We start from the raw sequence: 26,822 nt of genomic DNA on the forward strand, positions 1-26,822 counted from the left end.
CATTAATAACTTAAGAAACTATAAATATAATATACATTATATGAAACTAACATTTCTGATTTTATTTTTCCAAGCTTGGAAAAATATGTTTTAACTATAAAAGGCTTAAGTGTATATTGATCTTTCTGGTCAAGGTAATGTAGTTCAACAGTTAGATAAACTCACTCTTTTCTCCACATAAATTTTGTATTTTTGGTCACATAAAGAAAAATCTACAATTCTTAATAGTTCTATCACATGGCACTTAGCAGTTCTAAAATCCTCAAGTTCAATAGAGGATGCCATTGAAAAGAAAAGCTGCTTTATATTGCAATATGAAATACAAAATACAAAAACCATAACACTGAACATCTGACCTTTTCCCTTTCTTTTACTGTGTCTGGAGCTTTTAATATAAGATGGAAACTGGAAGTTACACTTTGCTAGGTTTAGTCGTAACACAACCTTTTGCAAAGGTTAGAGCATCAGATCAAGAAAACAGAATAATTTCATTGATTTTCCTAAGCTTATTTTTATGGTTCTACTAAAGTCACATGAGTTTCTCTTTATGTTATCTGACTTTTTCTCATCGTTTCTGTCCATCATGCATTTATGCATTGTGGTCAGAAGGCAAACTCATCAGGTGACCCATAGGTCAATGACATTCCCACATTTGCCACACGCTTACAGATACTCATTGGCTTAACATACTATTCATCATCTAGAATATAGTCCCGCTGTCTCCTGCAGAAGCTATCAAATGATAGTTGTTTTCAGGTTAAACTGATCATGCCAGTACCAGAAGGAAGAACAGTAAAAAGTGCAAAACAGTTGTGAAAAGTAGGTGGACTGAGAAATATGTTGATAAAAATAAAATTAGAAAAATGGAGTTTCAAATTTGCTTTTCTTATATGCTATTTAATTTGCAAAAAACGAGCTCAAGGGAGTCTCTGGCCATACAAAGCTGATCCAGATAACATTTGCAGAATGACATAAGAACTGAAAGGATCAACACCCTTTATTAAGAAAGGCAACAGTGTCACAGTTTGGCTTTTTATGACTAAATGTAGCCTTATGAGAACCAAATGAAAACAGTCAAAGTCACATGAATCTATTTTCCAAATGAAAATATTTGCTGTTAAGTTTAAGAAAAACTAGTACTAGCAGGGTACTAGTTGGGTACTAGTAAGATTAAAGTAAGTTTAAGTTAAAAAAAAAAAAAAATAGCATCTGTTTTATAAAATGACATATTTATGTAATCAATATGACCATTTTGAAGGAGACTGTTCACATTTTTATAGAAGAATATGAACAAATTTATACCTTATATTATATTATACCTATTATATTAACTGAGGAAGGAAACTTAACAACGGCTTCTGAGATACCTGGGGGTATGAATGTATTATAGCTTCACTTATTTTTAACTAAATTCAGAAAAACCAATTAACCATTTAATGTATCCAGGACAAGCACTAGAAAATTACACTCAGTTTGAACTGGAGTTTACTGTGCAGCTTTCTTTCAGTATTTCCTTATCCTGATTTTTTTTCTTTTTTTTTTTCCTGCACAAATGTGATAAGAAGTAGGATAGGGCTCTGCAGGATCCTGTTTTTACACAGCATTACCTTCAGACTTATGTGGGGAAGAAAAGAAGTTTCCCACAAGTGGTAGATAAGTACCTAATCCATCTAAATGCTTTCCAAGTCCTACTTATCTTCATTTTTTTAACATCAAGACATCATTGCTAGTTTGCTCAAGGGCTGTATTCACCTTTTCAGAAGGGCACTATGACATTTTTATGCAAATTCCTTTGGGATATTAAGTGTTTAGCATGGTCAGAGTTTGGGAAAAAAAAACCACAACTGTTAAGAGGATCAGTTTATGCAGTGTCAACTCTTCAGTTTCATTTAACAACCAGAAGATCTAAGTATCTATTAAAAATGTTAAACAGGATATTGAAGAGGGTATTAATATTACTGCTTCTTCAATTTACTTTCCCCTCATGTTTTTATGCAATAAGAAGTTTGCACAAGTACTTCAGCCTGAGCAAAATAAATTAACCAAAGCTTAAAATCTCATTTTGTGTTACATTAATTAGCATGAAAAAATCTGAGAAAAAAAACAACAAACCAAACAATTAAAAGAACCTTAATGGATTCTAATTGTTATTCCAAATTGTAGTCCTACTTGTGACAAATTTTATGTGTATTGCTTATGCAGAAATTTAAATGCTGATATTTAGGATGCATTCTTATAACAAACATAAATTTTACTACCTCATTACTGAATGCAAAGCAGAGAAATATATAAAAATATAATGATCATGTTTTTAAAGAAAGTTTGCTTGCTGACTTCTACTATCACCTTCAAGAACGAGATACTAAGACACCACTATATCTTTACAAAGCAACTGCCATTCATGTGCCTTAGCTCACCTTATAAATTTGAACTTAGTCATGTACACCTGTAAGATATGCATAGAAATAACAAGAGCATAAGCAATAAAACATTTTACCTGTGAGTCTAATCTTTGTGAAACCTTTTTATAAACAGTGAAGAAAGATAGGTTGCTGCTTTGGAACATACTTGCAGATATGTCCTTTCATTGGCTATAGAAAAACTGTTACTATATGAATTTTGGTTTTGGAATTATTCATTAAAGACAGCTAGTTTGTATTTATGTTCATGATCAATATATTAATAATTATATCACCAATAATTCAATGATTAGAATTTAATCTTATTTAGAAATTTTAAGCTTATTTTCATATATAAGTAGAGGACTACCATCTCACAGGTTAAAACAAATAAAGACACAAATACAACCAGGACTATTAACTACATTTCCAACAGCAAAAATATTGCACATATATACCAAATAGAGTGGGAGATTACAAGAATTATTTCCAAAAGCTGATTTTAGATCTAAGGACTTTGTTTCCTTCAATTCTTTTTAGTCAATAGACTTCAATACTTAGATTTGCTTCCAGGTACATCCTGCTTATCATGCTGCACACATCAAAAACTATTCCAGAAATTCACATTTGTAAACAAAAACAGACTTCATACCAAGAAGGAGGATGACGTTTTGTTCCAAAAGACTTGTACTGAATACTAGGCACATTTCATGGAGATTTAATTCCTATGGTTGCTTTGTATTGATGATATTAAGGAAATTATGCCACCTTTGCCTTGCAGCCACTGCCCAGTCTTCCATGACTATCTCAGATGACCTGCTTCACACAGGTCCTTTTGCTACAATCAAAATCACAACACACACACACTCTCAGTATCTGTATCTCAGGGAGAAAAAACATTTCTATTATACTAAACACAAACAAGCTCTGACCCCTGGGGGTGAAAAAAAAAAAAAAAAAAAAAAAGTCTCAAAGGAGTTTTCAGGTCTGAAGGAGCAGTATTTTACTCTTTTAAGTATCTGAAGGTAGTTCAGAAGCAAGAATCCTCACCTCTTTCAGATAAAGTTTCTGGACTTCTCAGGTGATGATCTGGAAGGTTGCACAATGGGAGCACACAGCAGATTGTGGCATTCAGAATTTATAGTGCTTGTCTCGAACAATCCAAGAGATAAGTGATGAACTCTGGCACTCAAGATATCTGTTGTGTGTCTTGTGGCATCTGAGAAACAACATCTGTTGATGGACTAAAGAGATCTGCAGCTGGCTCTGGGAGCAGGATACTCCCCTGCAATAAATTAAACCTGTAGTGCCAGTCGTCTCATCCTCCCCTTCGTTATGCAGAGACCTCAGCAATTATCCAAACAAAGACTATCTGCAGGACTTAACCCGGTGACATACCTACCCCCCCTCCTATCTCGGAGGAGCACGGAGAAGATAGGAGTTTTTCCCTACTCCGGAAAAAAAAAAAAAAAAAAACAGTGGGCAAGAACTGTATAAAAGTCTGGGACTCTATGGGTGCATTTGAAGCACTTTTCCGCCTGGAACTACTTCCCCACCAACAAAATCGCTGGATCGTGGGTGGTAACTATGCTCCCTTGCTTGCTGTCCTTTATCTCTCTGCTTTCTCCTTTCTTTTCTGTCTCTGTTTTCCTGCCTGTCCTATCCGCTCTAGGGACCTTTGCTCTGTTACTCTAAAAAAAGTTTGTTGTATGCGTGACATCTGACCTGGTTTGCGTCTTAATTTCACCATTTGGGATCACCTTTATAAAAAATTGCCATGTATCCGAAAACTGGATCGTGACACAGATCGAATCCACACTTACAGAACAAAAGGTTACAGTTAGGCCTCAGTTGCCAGAAAAACATATTTGCTTATGAGTCCACCTTCCAGCCTAATGAAATCTGCTTTGCTTTGGGCTGGATTCCACAGTTCTGTGGCTACATTTCGGTACGGTCACTGTGTGATGGGCACAGAATAGAATGGGAATGAAGTTATTTTAGAATGCAGGGTCAGGAGCAGAGAAGAACATGAAAGGTGAGGACCTCTTTCATAACTGCCACTGAGATTTTTCTGGTTGTTTTTATTTTCTTTTGGAACTGCTGATACAAACCCAGGCAGCTGAGCTCAGCAGCATGGATATGGGTACACGCCTCCACTGCAGGAACTCCACAGAGAAGCACCTTAAATCACAGCATCATAGAATCACAGAACGGTTAAGGTTGGAAGGGACCTTAAAGATCATATACTTCTAACCCCCTTGCATGGGGGTTTACTAACACCTCCCACTCGATCAGGTTGCTCAAAGCCCCCTCCAACCTGGCCTTGAACACCTCCAGGTATGGGGCTTCCCCAGCTTCACTGAGCAACCTCTTTCAGTGTCTCACCACCCTCACAGTAAAGAATTTCTTCCTTTTGTCTAACTTAAAGCTACCCTCTTCGAGTTTAAAGCCATTCCCCTTCACCTGTCACTACAAGTCCTTGTAAAAAGTCCCTCCCCAGATTTCCCATAGGCCCCCTTCAGATACTGGAAGGCCACTATAAAGTCTCCATGGAGCTTCCTCTAGGCTGAACACCACCAATTTTTTCAGCCTGTCTTTGTAGAGTCAGTGCTCCAGCCCTCTGATCATCTTCATGGCCCTCTTCTGGACTCTCCAACAGTTCCAGGTCTTTCTTGTGTTGAGGGCTCCAGGACTGGACACAGTACTCCAGGTGGGGTTTTACGAGAGCAGAGTAGAGGGGGAGAATCACCTCCCTCAACCAGCTGGACACACTTCTTTTGATGCAGCCCAGGGCACTGCTGGCTTTCTGGGCTGCAAGCACACGTTGCTGGCTCATGTTGAGCAGGAAGTAGTCCTTGTTACAGCAGCCTGTCTGATCACTTTACTAAGGCTGTTTAGCCAACAGCATAGCATGAACCAGATGATAACACAGAGACATGGAACCCCACTCAAAGGAACCCTCTCACATTTCATCCTTTCCTTTACATTTTTACCAAAACTTTTAAAATTTATTTTAAAATGTTGAAACCTACAATCACAAACTATTTTTCCAATTTCTTGAGTGTTTTTTTCATTATGGAAAAAAGGAAGTAGCTTCTATGGTCCCCATGCTAAAACTCCTGGGAAAATTACATTTGTAGTTAGAAATTACATATTTAAAGGAGACTGTGATAAGAAAAACTACCGTATTTAGAAAAGCTTCCAAATCACAGTTGCACCAAAAATGTACTTTTACCCTTTTATTTCTCTTAACTTGTAACAGAAAAAGTCAAATATGTTCTAACATAAAATTTTTACCTAAAAATATTTAGCATGTTTCTGACCATGTTCAAAATGCATTCAGTTGGAGAACTGAAATAATAAAAATGTTACCATCCTACTGATGGTTCAGCTTGATTTTGTTTTTTCCTCTCACTGGAGACTTAGAATGACAGGTAGTATCAGGTAGTATCAAAGGCATTCTCAAATACGGACCAATTTTTCCATGCTGGTTCAAACCCAAATCAATTATGGTCAAGGAAGCCTAGGAATTCATTGTATATGGTGGTAATCAATGTTGCTTTTTGAATGGATGAATATTACTCGGTGTTGTATACTTTAAGCTGTTAATATTAGTAAGTAATCTGCACAATAAATGTATATTGTGTACAATAGTAATGGATAAAAGTAATGATCTGAGTGAATTTAAAAGTTATAATTATTTGTTATTTCTTACGTAAGTAGAAACTGAGAAAACAAACAAAATTATCAGACAGCAAATTCAGAATTCTAAAGGAAATAATATATTTTAGAGTTTAACTCACTATCATGGTGTGCTGTAAATGCTGAAACTATACATGCTTTCATAGAATCATATCATGACAGGTTGGAAGGGACCTCAAGGATCTCCTGGTCCAACCTTTCTAGGTAGGAATACAGTTTAGATGAGATGATCCAGCACCTTGTCAAGCTGAGTCTTAAAAGTGTCTGGTGTTGGGGAGATGATTCCAATGTCTGACTTTTCTCACAGTAAAAAATTTTCTTCCAATATCCAATCAGGATCATCCCAGGAGTAACTTGCACCCATTGCGCTTTGTGTTTTACTCATTACATCTTGTAAAAAGGGAGTCTTTATCTTCTTTTAGTAGCCACCCTTTAAGTATTGGAACAAGACAATAAGGTCTCTCCCAAGTTTTCTTTTCTCCAGGGTGAACAAACCCAGTTCTCTCAGCATCTTCTCATAGACTAGGCTTCTCAGTCCTCTGAAGAACTTTGTGGCCCCTCCCTGGATCCTCTCCAGCCTGTCCACATATTTTTTATATAGCGCAGGCCAGAACTGAACACAGGATTCTAGGTGTGGCCTGACAAGCACTGAGAGGGATGATGACTTCTTTATCTTTCGAGAGGATTAGACAAATTCACATCTGATCACTGACTACTTAAGTAGCTTAAATTATGTAGCTAGGAGGACATGCCAGCCAAATTATGACTGTTCACATCACCCTATTATTACTGCCAAATATCTGAGTTAATGTATTAATCTATAGTAATACTTTTCATAGACACACACACTTCACCCTTCTTGAACTACAACTAGTATGAATGATTCACAGTAAAAAATAATTACTTTGTTCTAAAAACATTTAAACATGAATGAATTACAGCTAATACAATGTTGAAATTACTCTCTTTTTAAATCACATCTAAAAATATTTTCAGTGTAATACTCAACTTCTAGACTTTTCCAAACAAGTCCGTGTTCAGCTGTATTTTCCTGAAACGTTCAGCTGTCCCCAGGGAAAAAAAAACTTCCAACTTCTTTCTATCAGCAGCAACTATATGTGAAATTACTCTTTTTCATCTCCTTGGACTAAGAAGGCAGTGACAGGAAAAAGAAACTAGAAGAATTAATAATTGCCCATTTTGTTAAAACAGTTTGCTACTCCTTGGGTAAAAGAATAAAAGATCTAAACTGGCCACAGACAAGAGTTGCTGACATTTTTTTCACATATTGTGCAGTAAATAATTGGGAATTTGGTAGCAAAATTTTCCAGATACCTTGTTTAGACTATTTATGCTCCAGGTTACAGACTAGAAGGCTGAATGGGAATTTCTCTTGGCTGCTACACTGCTGGGTATCAGAACAACATCTATTTCCTTTACTTTTCAGTGTTCCTCTTACCCACATCTATGCAGCACAAAGAAGAAAGCAAACTGACTCAAAAAATACCCCAACAAAACAAAGTGGTACATGAACTAGACTGGTGGCAATGAAGCTAGATAAAACATGAGAAATGGTGGAAATTAAAGGGAAAGGGAAAAGAACAAAAAAAACATGGGAAAACAAATTAACCAGGGAGTAAAGACTGTGTTTAATTTCAGTGAGCTGCTTAAGTTTGGGACCAGGTTCTAAAAATTCCCTGATCACTTGTCACTTATCACTGAACTGTCCATAGAACTCCTAGTATTCTTGCCCTCCAGGCCACATTCATGATGATTCCTTATAAGGATGGTCACATTCATAATGAGCCTGCATATCCAAGATATATCCAAGGTTTGTTAGAGAGACTGCTGGTTGAATTTGCCTAAAATTGCTGGGATCTATGTAGATAATTGTGTTCCTACAATTGTGTTGCCTACAAATGTTCCTCAGCACTGTTTAATTTACCTGTGTGACTTTAGCTTGGAAATGTAGGAGTTTGATAAGATAGCTGACGCAGGGAAAAGGAAAAGAGAAAGAAAAAATCTAATGTGTATTTCAAAAGATAAGGATACAAGCTGAAAATAAATCAGGCTAAGTCAGAATAAATCAGGAAAAAGAACCTGATGGAACAGAAATGCAAGACAGACTAATCAAAACCAGAATGGTTCATGGCATCCAATACATGTTCTCTTTAGCACACAAAATGGTCTCATGTCTCCTGAATCTTCTCACTCTTCTCCTGTCAACAAGTATTTATAAAATTTCCTTTTCAAGGGTAAATTTAAGAAGACATATTTAAGTCTTACTTGGTCTCCACAATGGGTTAGAAATAAAAATATGATGATGTATTACCACTGCAAGTAACAGAAATTAGAGACCTTTGTTACCACCTTAAGTTTCTAATTCTCCAAGGTGACATTAAGATAGAACATAATGTTGCCATATTTGAGGTAGTTTGGGCTTTATGTGATGGTTCAAATGGAAGAACATTACAGATGCAAGTTCACATGAGGCAAATTAGAACACATTGGAATTACACCATCAGTAGAGCTCATCCATTTGGGAAATCCTTATTTACCTAATCACAGGAAGAAACCTTCAAGCTTTCCACCTCATAAAATGCACAAAATACATCATATGGCATAGACAAATCAAGTAGAATAAAATAGCTGAAAATCTTAATTGATTGTCTTTGAGAACTTTGGAGGCTGGTTGATGTAATAAAAACTGAGAGAAGCAAACTCCTTCCACTGTCTGCATAAGATTAAATTTTGAGATAATAATTTTCAGTATGAATGAAGCTAAGTATTTTACTTTTTTGCTTCCTTCTGTACCTTCTTCTTAATCTACACATACACGTTATCTTTTTTTTTGTCAATAATAAGTTGCTGTGTATTTGCACATGATCTTTTGGTGAAAACTGAAGCGAAAGAATCATGCAGTACTTGAGTACTTCCATAGTTACATTCCCAGGGGAACAACCTGGTGCTCCTGATTCCACCCCAGTATTCCTATGCCATTCATTTTACACTCATACCTAGTGATCAAATTGTATCATTCTCATGCTTGATAAAAACTACAAACATGTTCTGCATTTCACGTATCCCTAGTTTGAAACCGTCTGGACAATGCACATTCATAAATGGCAAAACTACAGCTGAAGGGAGTAGGTATTACCCTTTGAACTACACAAATGAAGATGGTCTGACATTTTACAGCCTGTATTTTCTAACCGTTTTCTAACAAAAAGAGCATTTTTAAATGTAAATTATGTTTATTTGCAGTTTCTGTTTCCTATTAAGACAGTAAAGTTATTATGTCATAAAATCAACAGCAGATATCCTGATTAAATATAACAAAGCACACAACAACTTATGATTAAATTAATATATGTATATTTAGAGAGGATAAAAGCTGCAGAGTATAGGCTATCCATTTAAAATCAAATCTAAAATCAAATATTCAATGGAAGCATCATGATAGAATACTGCTAATTTAAGCAATTTAGGGATGTCTTTTAGGAAAAAAAGTAGAAAACAACATATATTGTATTCTACATGATTCATAGGCAAGAGGAGACAAATTCAGACTACTAATTTTGTTACTTCATTTCCTCTTTTAATTATTTTATTTGGTAAATTTAGTATTGGTTCCTTTTAATGGTCTTCAGATACATTGTGCATAACAGCTGGTTCAAGAAGGATAAAACCCAAATCTATTCTGCATTAAAATGTAATAACTATTCAGAAGGAAGTTCTCAGTAGTCTACTCTGAGCTATGAGCTATTAATAAGTTTCCATTATACAACAGAGTACCAGCCTACAACAGGAAATGAAAGTGACGACACCCAGTTTCTAATAAAACATTTAAAAAATATTTTATTATTTAAAACTTTGGAAGATTTATATGATTATTAAAAGTGAAATTTGACTAAGTAATATAGGTCTACTATTAAAAAAAAATACAGCTGTTCCTTCAATTATCTCATGTAATCTGAATCATGTGCATATGAGGCACTCTTTGTAAGCATTTGAAAGCCAAGAAAAAAATATTTTTCTAGACTGTTCTCTTGTGCTTGCCAAGCCTGACGTATTTAACAGTTTGGAGATAAGAGAAAAATCTGAATTCATCCCTAGAAATGGTAAATAAGTGTTTTAATCAACTGAGATTTAAAAAATATGTAGAAATACAATTTATTAGAATGTAGAAAACAAAATTGTCAACATCTTTCTCTTTGTCAAGTATAATGTATGCTGTACAGTACCTGTATATGCAAACTGAACAAGATCCCACAGTGCATTGGGGTCTATGCCTTCCATTTTGATCTCTTCTTGCTTAGCTTCACAAACATCACTTGTAAACATGGCAGCAAAATAGTCAGAGACAGAACTGAGGACAAGTCTGCAAAAGAGTTAGAAAGTGGTGTCATTTACAGTGATGTATGCATTAAAAACTTCATATATTAAATACATATTTTAGTAGTAATTATAAATTACCAGGAGTGATACATTATTAATACCCGTGGGCAACAAGACAGAGCATGATATTCAATTCTATTTTGTTTTGGCTTCCTGCAATATAAACTTAGTGGCAGCTTAACACATGGCTATGAAACAGACATAGAAATTAGCACTTTGTCTTTCTGAAAATTTTCCAATCATGCAGATGTCCCAATTGTTAACAAAATAACCTCTTGGTATTAAAAAAACCCAACTTATTAGTGAAACATATTTCATGCTCCAGAGGTACTCTTCATTGTTCTCTGAGGTGCATTTTTAATAAACTTTACTAACAATCCTTCAGCCTTCAGTAAACTGTAAGGAGTTGAACATCCTGTTTACTAAAAAAACCCCACAAAACCAAACAACCAAAACTGATTGTGCAAAGTCAAAAACCCCGAAAAATATATCCTACAGAAGTCAGGTCCTCTGCATTACCCGTTTTACCTACAGATTTATCCCTACTGTTTTGTACCACCTGTAAAAGAAGATTGGTTAAGTGAAGCAGCTCACTCAAAGAAGCAAGACAAGTTTTTGAACTTGAGTGATAAAGATTCTTTTTGAACTCTCTTATGTTCATCAATATTTAACAAAAATAATATATCAGATATTTCATAATCTCAATATAACCAAAGTTAAATGGATTCCAGGACAGAAATTTTTCCCTTAGGAAGTGTTTTATAGGTTGAACTGAAGTGAAAGGGATTTGATAATTGCACTTAAAATTGAAAGATGATGCCTTTTGTAAATTCTGTGTTCCAGTGTTGAGGTAAAAAATGAAAAGTGAGAAATCAAAAGGATCAATTAATTTGTAATGATCAGCTGCTTTTTGTAGCTCCAAAGGCACCAAACAGCTCTAAATCTTGCTTTAAAGGCATGTTGACACAGTCATCACAAAAGGTCAGGTGTCTTCAGGATGTCACGTTTTTTCAAATACTGATCTGCAGTGAGAATACATAATCAACTTTTTCATCATTGAGAATCATAGCAGGTAACTCATAGCTTATAATGAGTTTATGGACACAGAAATATTTTCTTCACATTAAGAGACTTCTCTGCCTTTACAACAACTAAATTCAGACTGGTATTTTTCTGGTTTCTTTTCTAACACAGAATAAAACGGATTCCTGTTTTTTATTCCATTATAAGATATTTTCCTTTCTTTTATTATAGAATATTGCATGGCAATTTTGACAACTGTTTCCACATACACCTTGGATTATACAGAATTCCCTCCACATTGTTAGTGCATTTATTAATCAAAAGAAGAAAACAAATGAAAGAAACAAAGCTCAATCACTTATATACTTTAAGAAAAGTCTAGCAATATTGTGCTGCCAACTGCGTAGAATCTCACATTACATGGACTGAGAACTCACATGTATGACATGATTTTTTTCCATACTTATTATGCTAGTTCACAAAAGAGTTGAACATTTATTGTTTTTAAATCTGATTTGTTCCCCTGTAGAGGAAATCAGTTGATACTGGGTGTCTTTACTGACAGGGGTGCTCTACAGCTCTTCTTACAGCAGGTAAACATTTACTGTTCATAGACTGCTTTCCCTTCTAATTTTCTCTTCTTCTTTTGTCTATTAGAGCAGACTAACTTAATGATTAGACATTTTCAGGAATTTCCAAGGTGACAACAAAATAATAAATAGGAGAAAACAGTGTCTGTTCCTTTTTGCAATCTCTCTGGGTTCACATTTTGTTTATCCTCCTCTCAAAACCAAAATTTTAATCAGTCTCTCTGGAACAACAATATCCTCACAGGAGGTAAAATATATTCAATAGTAATGAGGTACCACCTCTGGTTTGGAAGACCTTGAGGCACAATTCACCAGTGGGTGATGAAGTGTTTGTTCTGGCTATGTTTCAAGATGTGGAACCCAAAATCTACTTCTGGTAAAAAAATAATATATATATATATATATTGGGAACAAATAAAGAATTTGCTACTCTTTTCTATTACCTGTGACCATGTACCAATGTCAATCATTGTCTATTCTGTCCTTTGTCTCTGGCTTGCTCATGAAAAACTCCTTTCCCTCCTGCATCTTAGTTTTCCTCTAGCCTCAGACATGCTTGCCAACAAAATATCGTCTTCAGTTTTCTATATTGGAATTACTTGTTCCCTCAAAGCAGAAATAATTTACTTTTTCAGAGTCAACAGGGAAAAGAACACATGCTATTTTAGGGCAAGAAAGAAAACATGGTGTATCTAATATGTGCTATCCTATAGCAAGCCATGAGAACACTGAAGACTGAACAACACTTAAAAAGAAAAACGGAGTAACTGTCAATTCTAAGTTTATAGAATGACTTGATGAATCTATGTACCTCTAGGCTCTAAGTTTCTAACAAAACCTGATAGGTAGTGACAAAAAGCTCATGTTACATATCAGTCACCCAAACAGTACACAAAAGCAACTAAGTCTCAATAGCCATGTGCGCTCAACTGACTTCTCAAAAATATGCTTTGTGTGGATCTCTCCACTGTTCATTGAATAGGAATTTTTATTTCTTTCAGAATAGAGAGCTTAAAATTGCAGATTTTCAAAAAAATCATATATATGAATGCACTTATATGATTGCGTATATATATACACAGACTTTGGCATTTCTATCTGTTAAGTTGGGGGGAAAAAAAAAAGCATATTTTACAAAGGAAAAAGGAAATAATAAATCTGCCAACAGACACATGGCAGAATTCTAAATGTTGCATGTTTTTCCCTGCTCTTTGTAAATGAAAGGTGTTCCTGTGCAGTTAGCAACCGGGAGGTAATCTTAAGAGTTAATCTGGGATTCAGCACCCACTCAGAACCATGACTATATTGCAATCATCTTGCTAATAATTAAGCAACATCAGATTAGCTCATTAACATATTAATAATTCACATTTATTGGGTAAAGAAGGATTCAATAAGTATATACCAGTAAATTAATGAGAATTGTCTCGTACTTCGAATTGACTGTCTGTCCTGTGTGCTTGGGTCTAAGACAACTGTCTGCCATGAACTCTCTGCCACAACCAACTCTCCACCAGACAACTATCTGTCAGACACTTCTACACCACCAACTCTCCACCAGCAGAACTGTACCTGGATCAGCAGATGGAGCTTCACTCTGCACTGTGAGCTGAGCATCAGGGAGCAAGTGGCTCTGCTCATCATGCTGCAATTGTTGCAAGGAAACTATGTAAAGGGGACTTCAAGTGCATGAGTCACATGGTTTGTAACACATGCTAGCTGTTAATCTCCCATCAGAGCTGTTCACCTTGCTCTGCAACTGTTTTCAGTTATATGAAGATTAGATTAGGGCAACTAAATCAAACATGAGAAATTAAAAATTCACAATTGACTGCATCCCATGGAAAAGACCCACCTAGTGAGTTAAAAATTATTTCTAAAAGTCCTACTCTGTTATTAACTACCATTACATTAATTTCCCTTAAGTCAAGTCTGTTTTCTCCATGACAGTGATTGGTAAGCAATCTCCTGGTCTTTATCTTGACCAACAAGTTTTACATCTTACTTTCTGCCCTGGTCCTGATGCAAAGGGAGAGTGATAGAGAGGCTTAGTGGACACCTGGCAACCTCTTAAGATCAACACACCACAATCAGCCACAAGCGTTCAAGTAACTTAAGCTATAGCTCTCAATTGATTACAATGAGATTAGACACATGGCCATATCAAACCCAAACCTCAACTGGATAAGCAACTTCAAACTCTCAGAAATCATCTTCAAAATTCAAGGACCATTTTTACATGTGCAAAATCTTTAACTGCTACATATTCAGTTGAGTGAACATTATGTCTGAAAATGGTACAATAAAAGAGAAAAGATCACAGACAAATTACTTTGAAAATATTTATGGCTTTCTCAGTATCAGGAAATATTCTTTACTACTCCTTCATTAAAAAAAAAATAAAAAAAATATCAATTAAGCTTAATATTAAAAGCTTACCTAAATATCCTTGCTATTTTCCCTCTCAGCAGAATTTTTTGTTGTTGCTTTTATGTCCCAACCATGTTAACTTGAATAATTTGTTTTTAAACTCATGGGCAGAAGGTTGTGTTAAATGCCACAGTATATGTAAGTGGCACTTCTAAAAATTCTGTGATACCTATTCCACAAAGTAGGAGTCCTCACTAATCTTTATCTTGGGTATCAGGAAGAATGCAAATGCCTATGCTTCTTTAATAATAAGATAAAACAGAAAATAAAGATCTCAGATTTCTCATTATAAACTTAACTATATCTGACAATATTAAGACAATAACAAGAGAAAATTTCTTCTTTTCATTCACAATCTTGGGTTGTCATTAAGTGCCATGAAAGCTAAAATTGCAAGTTGAGGATGTAGTTCTCCTATATTTTTCCTTTTTCCATTTTAATTAGATTTTCTTTTTTATTGTAATTCACTCTCCCTTCTGTGGGAGCATTTCCTTTTAACTGAATATGGATAGCTAAATTCTATACTTACAACATTATTTTATTTTTTTTTTCCTTTTGGATTGAGTTCCTATATTATTTGGTGTACCATTTCTAGTCAAAATCTAACATGGCTTAAACCTTAATGTGAATTTAGAGCTGCTTATAACATTTCTGCAATCCTCACTGGAAGCTTTAATGAACTCTCCAGCGTAAATCTTAAAGGGTTGTTTATCATTTGCATTTACTGTCACAGTTTTCTTTGCAGCATTTTTGATGTTTATTCATCACTTACAGAATATAGTATTGCAAGCGTAGTATTTTAAAACAGTGCAACTCAAGTGAGTTGCCTTCAGTCAAAAACCCCCAAATTATTTATGGCAAATACATATTTTTAATTTCATGTTGACCCATGGGATTACTGCTTGATTAAGAATCTTCTTTTACACTGGAAGTAATTAGTACTCTCACAATGTCAATATAGTTCTGAATAACTTTTACTTCCCAGTGTTTTTCTATTTCAGATGATTTTTATAAGCTGCAGTCCAGTTAGAGTTCTAAAAACACATTTGGGTGATTGTATCCTGGATGGAAGGAAGTATAAATTACAGTGGGTTGGTTTTATTAATTTGTTCGCTTCCTATCAGCAATATCTGAGTTCCTTCTGTTTCAGGCACTGTAAAGTTACAATGTTTCTTTTCTGAAAGAGGTTATATTCAAAATGAGGGGTACAGAAAATGAGAAAAAATATATAGCATGCATCCGCAGAGTGAATGAAGAAACCACAAACTGTGTTCATAGTATTTTGAAATTAGGATGAAGTGTTAACAGTGCCTATTTTAGCATAGCTCTCTCTTTAAGGTATTTTACATTTTTACATTTGATCATTACATACGTGTTATAGGAGTATAGCAAAAATAATTAGGTTTCCTTAATTCTTCAAATATATCTAAATGTCAACTCCTTTACCCCTCTGAAATGCCTGCTACAGGGGTCTTCCTACTTTCTCCGTACCCTTTTTGCTTTCTTGTTAATTATTAAAATACTTTGCTGGTTTGTACATCCTTTTGCTATTCCTTCATGTGAAAGATTACACCTGTAACCTGTTTAATGGAAGATTACATTCCAAAACTTGATGTTCAGGAGCCAACAAAATGTTTAAGCACATTATACCTTTAAAACTGTTTGAGTCACCCGAACACTAAAAACATCTATAAGACTGGGATTTTAGCATGGTGTCTCCAAGTGGGGAACTAAAGCTCAATGATCATGTTCTATGATCTCTTCTCTAATTTGATTTTCTCCCATTTTTTGGTGAGAAAGAAAACCATTTTAAAAGCCCAATAGCAAGAAATCAACACCAGTGACAAAAGAGTAACTTGGCAGTATTCAGGCAGTGACCAGAGCTTATCTGATATTCTTCCTTATGAAAGTATCAGGTTTTAGAGATCTTGAGGCACAACAATAACTTCTCTAGAGGAAAATTATTTAAATAGATCATCAAAGGACATAATCAAGATATGTGATTGGATAAGAGGGGGAAAAGAGCAAGTATTATAAGGAATGAAACCACAAATAAGATAGAGATTATGAAGGGTGGAGGGGTCTAAGGAGATGCAAAAGAAATAATGGCAGTGAAATTATTTCTGGTATATTTCACTTCATTTCATGCAATATACTGGCATTTCTTCACTGAGTTTTTACTTTTATAGAAATAGATATGCTGACACTACACTATCACGTAACACATTTTTTTGTACTTGTTTTTTACACTTTTTTGTTTTGATTTGTTCTGATTCAGAGAAATACAAAGAAAAATGTAATTCTTATACTTTTTATTGAAAAATATAGAAAGCTTTGTCCTGGTTTTCTGAAAGTGATTTTTTTTTTTACTATATTGTAGCAAATTAAATGTATTGCATTTAAAAAAATATATAATATACAATATTCATATGTGAAAACCCTTATTTTTATACAATAATGTTAGCATTTTGTATTTATTAATTTTTAACATATTCAGTATAAGCTATGGCTTAATATATAAGTTTTAATTGAATTTTAAAATGACGGTTTATTTTATCTAGGATATTTTAAAAAAAACTTTATGCAGGGAATGTTCCATCTACCTATCATGAAGTATCAAATTTTAAAGCTCCACAAATATTGAACTTGCATTGCCCTATCAAGCAGGCTTTCTGTATGTTCTCAAGAATGCAAAACAAATATTATCTAGCCTTCTTTGTAAAAAACTTGAAAAACACTGAAAAAGAAAAGGACCTGTGAAATCTAATGGTAAACATGGCTAAAACTGTCATGAGATAACAGAATTTAAGATAACAGATCCTGAGAGGAGTTAGTAAAATTAGTAGCAAATTACAACTCTACATGTCTGAAGTGACCCTTGATTGAAGTGAAATGCAAAAAGGGAGTACACAGACGGTGGAAGGAGGGACAAATTACCTGGGAGAAATACAGAGACATTGCCCCAACATGAAAAAAATGGAATTAGGTAGACCGAAAGATCAGGTGCAGATGATGTTAGCAAGTGGTGGGAAAGAAGGGTTCCTGTAATTACCTTGGCAGCAAAAGGAACAGTATGGAAAACTTTTGTCCACTGCTCAATAAAGCTTTATTTGGCTCAGTCTTTTTGTTTGGTTGCGTTTGTTTGTTTTTGGGGTTTTTTTGCATGGTCTACTTGCAGGTCTCTGTGTCTAGTGGCACGATTTTTGGGGTATCACTCACAATAGAGGAAGATGTACTTTGGCTGCAGTTAAGCAAATTGGATGCACAATAATAGTCCTTGGGACGAGAGAAGGTATGTTCAGGAAGCGATGGTTGAGGGAGCACGACAATGTCACTGAAAGGCCCCTCTTTCATCCTTGTAAGGTCATGATAAAAAATTGCAGAATGTTTCTGAAGGCTGGAAAAGTCCATTTCCTTGTTCATCCTCAAGAAGGAGTATGTGGTTTTACTATAGACTTGTTTTCTCATCAAGAAGACCATGGAACAAATTTGTGTAGAAGCCACATGCTGGATCACTACATACAATGAGGAAAATCAAAACTGAAACAGGCTGCCAAGAAAGGAACATCTACAAGTGATGATATGGGTATGGCCCTCAGTGGCCTAACCTTGGACTTTATCCTGCTTTAAAAGGAGTGAGTTTAATAAGATTATAGAAGGTCTCTTCCAAATAAAATGATATTCTAGAATTAGAAAAGCCACAATAAAAATAATTAGCTTCATCTGTGCTTGTCCAGCCATACCTGTCTAAAACAACAGAGAGTTAAAGCTATTAAATAAACAAAAACAATCAGAGAATTCAGAACACTCTTCATCTTATCTTATTGAACAAAATTCTAGTTTATTCAGATCATTGTATTTTCAATTCTACATATTTCTAGAGTTGTTTTTGCCAGGTCTTTGGGATTTGGTCTTTCAACTGTAGACCACCATCAAGTAGAAAATCAAACAAAAAATTGTCTGGAGGTTTATTAGGAAATCTAAACAAGATTTTGGCTATTATTTCATGGTCATTCTTACTATTATGGTATTTTCCCAGCTCCAGCAGGATTTACATACACGGTAGAATTGAAATTACATAAGAGATACTTGTAAAAAACGTATACTTTGTATCATTCATATTAAGCAGAGTAAATTATACCAATTGTGGAATATTTATAGGCATCTAATAAGTATTTTTTCCTGACAGTTTAAGAATGTATATTCAGACATTGAATTATTTTTTACCTCATCTATGCTGAAAAATGCAAAAAGCAAAAATAGGCCAAGTAACTGCCAAGAAGGAACAAAATGTTCTCATTATTTCTGAAAGAAATTTTTTACTTTATTTCAGTAATGTATAGAGATGTAAAATTGGACACAAATTAGAAAGTCCTTATGTTATTATTTTTCTAGTTTTCATTTTGATTTGCCTTAAGGCAAATCTTGCAGGTCTGGAACACTGTAAATGCAGATGGACAGGACTGAAGTTTAATATTGTTCCCTCTGTAATTGATATACCCATAGGAAAGATCTTTATGATTTAGATAAAAATGACATCACATTACAACTACCAGGGATGCATATATTGCCAGATTCATAATATATTTAACAGTGGCAAAAAGCCTGGAACATAGGAATTGTGTTACTTGCCAAGTCAGTGGGTAGAAATTACTGGGGACTTAGCTAAACTGTAAAGCAGATGGACAGAAGGACTGAAGTTTAATATTGTTCCCTCTGTAATTGATATACCCATAGGAAAGATCTTTATGATTTAGATAAAAATGACATCACATTACAACTACCAGGGATGCATATATTGCCAGATTCATAATATATTTAACAGTGGCAAAAAGCCTGGAACATAGGAATTGTGTTACTTGCCAAGTCAGTGGGTAGAAATTACTGGGGACTTAGCTGGCATCTGGGAATCTGAGTATAGGAAGGCAAGGGAGGAACAGGAAAAATGGCAGGTCTTAGAAGATAGGAGAGTAGAAACAAAATCTTAAGAAAGAAATTGATGAAAGAAGAGGAGAAAGATTTCTATGTTTATTACAGCTACTAATCTGAAACCAAGCAAACTGTTTCAAGTGTGTTGCAGACTATCTAGCTCAATCTGTTAGTGCTTGTTAAGAGGAGTTATGTCCTCATTTATTACAAATATTGGGATAATTTAAGCATTTAATGAAAGTTCCTGTCTGGTTTTATTTTTTGGTATTTGAGCAACAGATTTGGCTTCGCAGTCTTCCATATTGCACATTTTTTTTTAAATTATGAAAGTTGGAAAAAGAATAGTCTCTATCATCACTTAGAAGAAACAGAAGAAACTTTATAAGGTCCAAGCTACCAAGATGACCTTACAGTATTCCTTTATCCCAGAAAGTTAGTTGATGAGTTCAGAAATACATCCGTTGTTTTTCGGTTTTCCTGCTGGGGAATCATACTCCTACTCTGAACTTACAACCTCAGAAAAGAAACCAGGGCCCAAACAGAGAACAGGTCACTCTTAATTTGGAGTCTTATGTAGAGTTCACATGAAAAAAAAGCAACACAAAAACGTTAACCTGGAAACTCAGAAGTATTCTCTGTATTTTAATCTACCTCTAAGATTAGATTTTTGTTTACATGCACTAAATCAAAGGCTATAGCTAAGATCGGATCCTTAATTAAAAATAGCTATTTAAAACTCATTACAATACAGAACCAAGCACAGCTGCATATATGCTGGCTGCAGTAATACCAGATAATATTTTAGAATTTTTGAAATTGTAATGTCATTATAATTTTTATACTAGTTATTGTCATTAAAACTATGTAAGATCTTTTTCAGTCCATTCAAAGGTACATTCATGGTAAGCCAGTGCTCAGTATTACTCTACTATAAGTGTCTGAGAGACTGTATGAGAGCCATGTAATGAACTTAAGCTAAAAATGACACTGTGTTCAGTGTAGCTGTCCAGCCTCTCATTTCATAAATTTCCTTTCTCGTCACATATGAACAGCATCACAGCTGGGAAAAATGTCTGGTATGCTCATGGTAAGTTTTTTATTAAGTTCTACTTGAACTTTTGAAATCTGTACAGATATCTCCACTTTCAAAGGCCCAACTTTCAAATATCATTATTTGCAGCCACTTACATTTGTTTAAAGCAAGAGGGAAGCAGGGATAAGAGGCCACAGAAAATACTGTTCTAAGAAATAAACATACCCAAAACATTTACTTTTGTAGTTTCAATATCTTATGTTTATGTCCTACCTATGTGCAGGTATCTTGCGATTCCCAGCAACCAGGATAACGTCACAGAGCTGCTGTTGCTTCAAGTAGCTCTCCATCTTTCTGAAGGTTTGCTCTGCATGATGAACAGCCTGGTAGAATTCCTCGGAGCTGCAGGAATCCATGTCACAGTGGGGAGGCATGGGGTGGCTGGATCCTGACACTCTGTTAACCATAAGAGGAACACCAAGTTGAAAAGATATGACCAGATGTCTAGACTTCAACACATGCTTCCAGAATCAGTGCATCCTTCCCAGTTCTCATCACTAGAAGCACAAGATGGAAAAATCTTACTGCATTAGGGGGGACAATTAAAGTTTTAAGTCTTTTAACACTGAAATATTTTTTTAGCACAGACACAGAAGTAATCAGTTTCTTTTTTTCCTTCAAAGAGTTATTATAAATACGAAAACAAAAAAAAAAAAGTATATAAACCATAAGTGGGCTCTTTAACTTTTTTAATATTTTAGAGTAAAATCATTTTACAGAACTAAACAAACCTCACTTATTTTTCTTAAATATTAAAATGGACATATAAGATAAAGAAATCATGAAGAAAGCAATCCTGTGTTTCCACTGATTCTGAGAGTGCCTACTCTAGTTCACTTCTTCATGTTCATTTTACACCACCTGGGAAAGAAAAATAACCTCTAATAGACTTAATTTGTAACGAATTTAGAACATTTCCACAATTACAAACTGTATATCTACTTTTTAACCAAAAGGCTCATAATAACCAATTAATTTAGCATACAAATACAATGAGGTCTGCAACTCAAAAGAAATTGGAAAAAAAAAAAAATAGAAACAGGAGAAAAAAAAAAAAAGTTTGTATTTTTCTTTTTTTTCCCCCCTGTTATATAGTTGCATATTCTTAATTCAAATTTTCCCAGTTCAGTATTTCTGGTTCAGACCTTTACTGAAAATAAGAATATGTGTCAGCAAGTACTAGCCTTTGAGAAAACTAATGCTAGCACTTCCAAATAATTCATGACACAGGTGATAACCTCTTATTTTACAAATTGTTTCAAATGAAAGCCATAATCTTGGAGTGCTGAAAATGAAAGATTCATAGATGAAGTTGATTACATTTTTCACTTCAACTAAATAGTTATAAAACAGCTTACATAATCAAAAGGGGAGCATCAGAGGACATATTTTGGTCCAGCATACCAAGCAGTACTATCAGTAAAATAAAACTTATCTCATTGTATACATATTTTATTAAAAAAATTATGAGTACATGAGTAATTCTGATAATTTACAATAATAATACAACAGCTCAATTATGTAAGGTTTGAACGCAGTGGGTACCATATTCTAAGAATAGTATTAGACTTGTAAGATAAACCAATCTGCATTCCTGTTGCTGGAAAAATTTGAAAGGTGCATAATAATAACAACAACAACAACAACAACAACAAAAACAGCTATTAAAATGAAATACAGTTATCTTAAAACTAGAAAAAAACCTTCAGTGTTTTTATTGACTCTTGATAGATTTTAATATAGTTCAGAAAAATTGCATTTCCTTTTCAGATATACTAGTGATTTACTTTTGAATTAGTTTTTATCCAAAAGTGTTTCATATACTCTCCTACAGTCATTGTACAAGAGTCCGCAGGGAGAAGAAGGAACAGCTGGTCCATCTTTCTGTCATGGTAATTTCTAGGCTTCACAGCATTCCTTTAAAGTAGTTGGAAGCTTGCATAATTGAAGGTTGCCTGCAGATAATTTTACAGACAACCAACTCAGTTAACTTTGCACCTCACTCCACCACGCATACTGTGCCATATACAGGTATTAACTTACTAGAATGAGCTACCTTTTAAAATTATTACCCTTAGCAACTTCACTTTTGCAGCATTAAACTGGATCATCAAAATTAAATCATTAGCTGATTTAAATTAATTAATATTGCCACTTATAGGCTCATAAGGTTACAATATGTGTGAGCCTATCTATAGGATACTGAACAGGCAATACTGTATTAACCATAAAATTTCAAGAAAAATAGTTATTAATTGATGATTTAGAAAGGAATATTTCCTAAATTCTCTTATAGTCACTCTTGTTATAGAGTCAAGTAGTTTATGTTAAGATACCTCTTGCAAAATTCAAGAACCATACTCATTCTGTGAGTGAATATGTAATTTGTTCGCATGTCCAAGTCCAACCTGGACTGTCAACCATGTTGATCAGAAACTGAAATTTATTTTCCCATCTTTGGATGATCAACAAATATTTTCACATAAAACTGCAATGATGGAGCTAATCTCATTAGTATGGGTCGTGGGTAGATATTTCAAGCTTGCCTTCCCCAACACCGCCCCTCTTCCCTCCTCTCTCCCCCCCCACCCCAGTTTGATTGTAGCCCTATGCAGACTTCTCAGTTTTACTGCTGAATAATTAAAATGACAAGTAATTTACAAGAAATAAATCAGTGTCTTATAAATGAGGTTGCTAGGGTTAAACAGAGACATTTATTCCCTCCCTCTGAGGAATTTAGAAGTGACAACAACAGCAATCCTGAGAAATGAAAACAACAAGAACGAACAAGTCTGAATGGGTTCATAATGTTTGTTAATTCAGAATTTCTCTTAGTCAGTTTACATTTGAACAGACAAGGTACTAATTCTGCCTCTTGTTGGCTATTCAAAACATAGAATAATAGGAAAAATTTGGTTGGAAAATACTTTTTAAGATCATCAAAGCCAACAATTAACCTAGCACTTCCAAGTCTACTTCCCAGGTCAGAAAAAGACAGGTACCCTGACTGAATTTATACTAGTCCTATAAAGTTGCATCGGGCTGAAAGGAGCTTAGTCTACTTTGTTCTTGAATGACTAGATAACATTTGCCAGAAATTTTGCCCTCTTTCCTGATTGCCATTTATAAACAACACTTTCCACCCACAAACTCATGAAACGATTACTCAAAAGCAAGCCCCAAAGGCCCAGCACATTTAAAAATATTATTCTGAAAACTACTAAGCAATAAGCTTAGACAGCAAGTTAATCTTTTCTTTGTTTTCTAAGAAGGCCTAGGTAAAGATTCTGCTACTTATCCTATTCAGGAGCTACCTCTTTTTCATGCTCTGTTTGCATAACCAGTGCTTTAAATTCAGTCAGCAATCTTGTTAAATTAGGAATTAGTCAAAGAGCTTTTGTCAGCAAATACTAGTTAATGTATACCAGTTCGTGAACAGCATGTATATGTACCTATGACTGATTAGTGATGTGAAAATAACATCTAACGTTTCCATATAGTTTTTGTTTAGGTGCAGGCAATCTGAACCACATATGCAGTTAGACACTTGTTGATTATGTTCTGCAGGAAGTCCAGCATAAATTAATCTGAAGACTCCTTGAGGCTTTCAAAACCCTTTTTAGCACTTGTCTACCTCAAAATCCTAGAATCAGTGAGCAGGTCAGACTACAGATGGGCTTTTAATATCATGGTTCTCAGTTGGCAAGTGCAAAACCTGAACATAGTGTTGGAATTTCACACATTAAGAGCTTGCACAGTCTAGAACACTTTTTATCTTTAAAAGACTTAATCAACAGTAGAGTAAGAAAGAGATCAAGCCTTTTACAAGATGATGGCACTGAAGAGTGATACTACAGCATGACAAAAGGCTCACAAAAATTACCAACATTGCAAATGTTAAGAACACCATACTGTCCTCAAAAGACAAATGCTTTAAGAAGAACCCAAAGGTGTTGATGAGAAAATTCTGCCTTTGAGCCTTTTATGGATCTTTAAAAAGTATAAACAGAAATAAAAGCTTAACTCTGAGGTCTGGTTTTCCTAGGAAAACCACTTTGATTTGAACATGGTTGCTGTTCTCTAATCATTATGACCTATTTCTAACTCCTTTGAAAAAATAGGCAAAACATCAGTAAAAACTTAGTAAAGCATAGCTATTCTTCTCTCAATTTAGCATCCTTTAAGTAAGTATTTACAATATCTCAATGCAAGTAAGAAGAAAAAGACACTCTGGCCAAAGGTCTCCTATGGACATCTTTAAGATCTTTGACTTTTTTGTCCAAGATTAGATTTATTCATGTATGTATTGGGTTTGTGTGGCAAGACAAAACAGATTAATCATCAGAAGCTATTTTGGAGAAACTAGTTAGTAACCTACAGTTATGTAGACATCTACTTTGCTGTCATCTCTACTTCGAACAGTTGCTCATTCTAATAAACAGTAAGACCATACTACTCAGACTTGATTTTCGCTCACTGGCTTCACACACAAATAAGCTATAAGAAAAAAACAGATAAATGAAAACCCCTAGCTTACAGTAATGTTGTTGGGAGTTAGAGAGAAGAAGCCTGGAAAAAGAAACCTCACATACAGATTTAGCTACCTGTATCTTTCTCAGTAAATAGGAAAGTAATTAGTAAACCTGCCACTCCTGAGTTGCCGAGGTTTGAAAACAGAAACAGCAAACATCAGTGGTTAAAACTATAACCTCAAAAAGTTTCAGAAGGAAAAAAAAAAAAAAAATAATTCATTTAGCTTATTGGTACTATGTGTATATTTCAGCTGTAACATCAAACATTTCATGTTAAAGGCTGAACTATGATGAGTGCTGCAAGCACAGTCCCAGCAGATCGATCTTACAGACCGATTTATGACAAGGTTGAGACTACAAAAACAGAAAAAACAAAAATCAGTGGTTAAAAATATAACCTCAAAAAGTTTCAGAAAGAAAAAAAAAAAAAAAAAAAGGTGCATTGAAAATTAGGTGAGAGAATCGATGTGATTTCAAAATACACGGCATTTCTCTGAGTGCAGGCTTAGATTTATAAATGGTTTCCATTCTGTAAGTGATATAAAGATGCAGAAAAGAGTAGAACTGTATCACTGTATAAAGCAGAGTACTTTTACAGAGTAATGAGGTTTTCTACACACTCAACTGGAATATATTTCTCATACCTCCTATTGGTATGACAACTCTTTAATCAGAAAATGTAATATAATTTCATTTTTACTGGAACAGCAAATCCTGCTGTATTTATTTTTTTATATATATACTTACAAAGGACTTATCATGCAAACTTATCCAAAACCAGCTCAATGTAATTTAACATATGCAACTGCGTAACTACCTAGAAAGTACATAGTCTAGAAACAAAATATGTCCAGTTCTTCAGTGAAAAAATATGGTTTTACTATAACTTGAAAAAGCACATAATAAATATTCCATATGTAAGACTGAAAAACGTCTTTACACAATTTGTTCTCTAAATTGCTCACTGAATGCTTAGAAATCAATAACCTGTAGAATTGCATTTATAAAGAAAGAATGTCAAAAGTCATGGATCTCATTAGTGATAACTTTCAAAAAAGAGTTTTATGAAGATTTTAAACTGTTTACTTACAATAACAGTAGGGCTGAAGTTATGTTTGTGATCAAATACGCTTTTCATGCTGCTACCAGCAGTTATATCGGCTTTAGATGGAGTTTCAGCAGGTAGTTATACATTCATTTTTTAAAAGACAAAGTTAGGTAGGAGTGTCATACAAAAATAAAATAAAAAAATCCAAATACCAAACAGGACTTTTAAGTTACAATATTTCAGCTTAGAAGTGCATTCTTGCTGTCTCAGAAATTCTTCTTCTATGTAAAAAAATGTATTTTTTTATTGAGTCCAGTGCAGATATAAACACATTGTTCTCATTCTATAGCTATAACAGAATAATATATAATTTATAATTATGCATTGTCTTAAAGGTAATTTTGGGATCAAACTATTTGAACTGCAGCTTACTCTTTGGACAACACGAGGCAAAATTCAGTCAATAGGACATCTGTGTACTTAGGAAACATACGCATGATTTAATCATTCTGTGTATCTTTGCATCTTTAATATTACCAGCCTCAATAAACAAAATGTTATCTATTAGTTTATCATGTGACCTGATACAAATTGAGCAGCACTTAAGAAACAGAAGAAGGACAATGAGGTACCACTGTGCTATATTAAACTGCATGTATAGAGAAGAAATATTTTTCT

At 34.4% G+C, this 26,822-nt stretch overlaps 1 protein-coding gene across 1 annotated transcript in view; it reads right to left on the minus strand.

Annotated features, from left to right (window-relative positions):
* KLHL1 (kelch-like family member 1) overlaps window positions 1-20,959 on the minus strand; it is a 146,012-nt gene extending 125,053 nt beyond the window's left edge. The window contains exons 1-2 of the mRNA XM_010003488.1: window positions 20,778-20,959; window positions 10,346-10,482 (exon numbers count right to left, since the gene is read on the minus strand). Of these exons, the coding sequence (XP_010001790.1) occupies window positions 10,346-10,482; window positions 20,778-20,938 (298 nt within the window). The 5' untranslated portion in view covers window positions 20,939-20,959. The remainder of the gene's footprint in view (window positions 1-10,345; window positions 10,483-20,777) is intronic.
* Window positions 20,960-26,822: the final 5,863 nt, after the last annotated feature.

This window comes from Chaetura pelagica, unplaced genomic scaffold (genome assembly GCF_000747805.2).
Source record: "Chaetura pelagica isolate M959 unplaced genomic scaffold, ChaPel_1.0 scaffold106, whole genome shotgun sequence".
NCBI lineage: Eukaryota > Metazoa > Chordata > Aves > Apodiformes > Apodidae > Chaetura > Chaetura pelagica.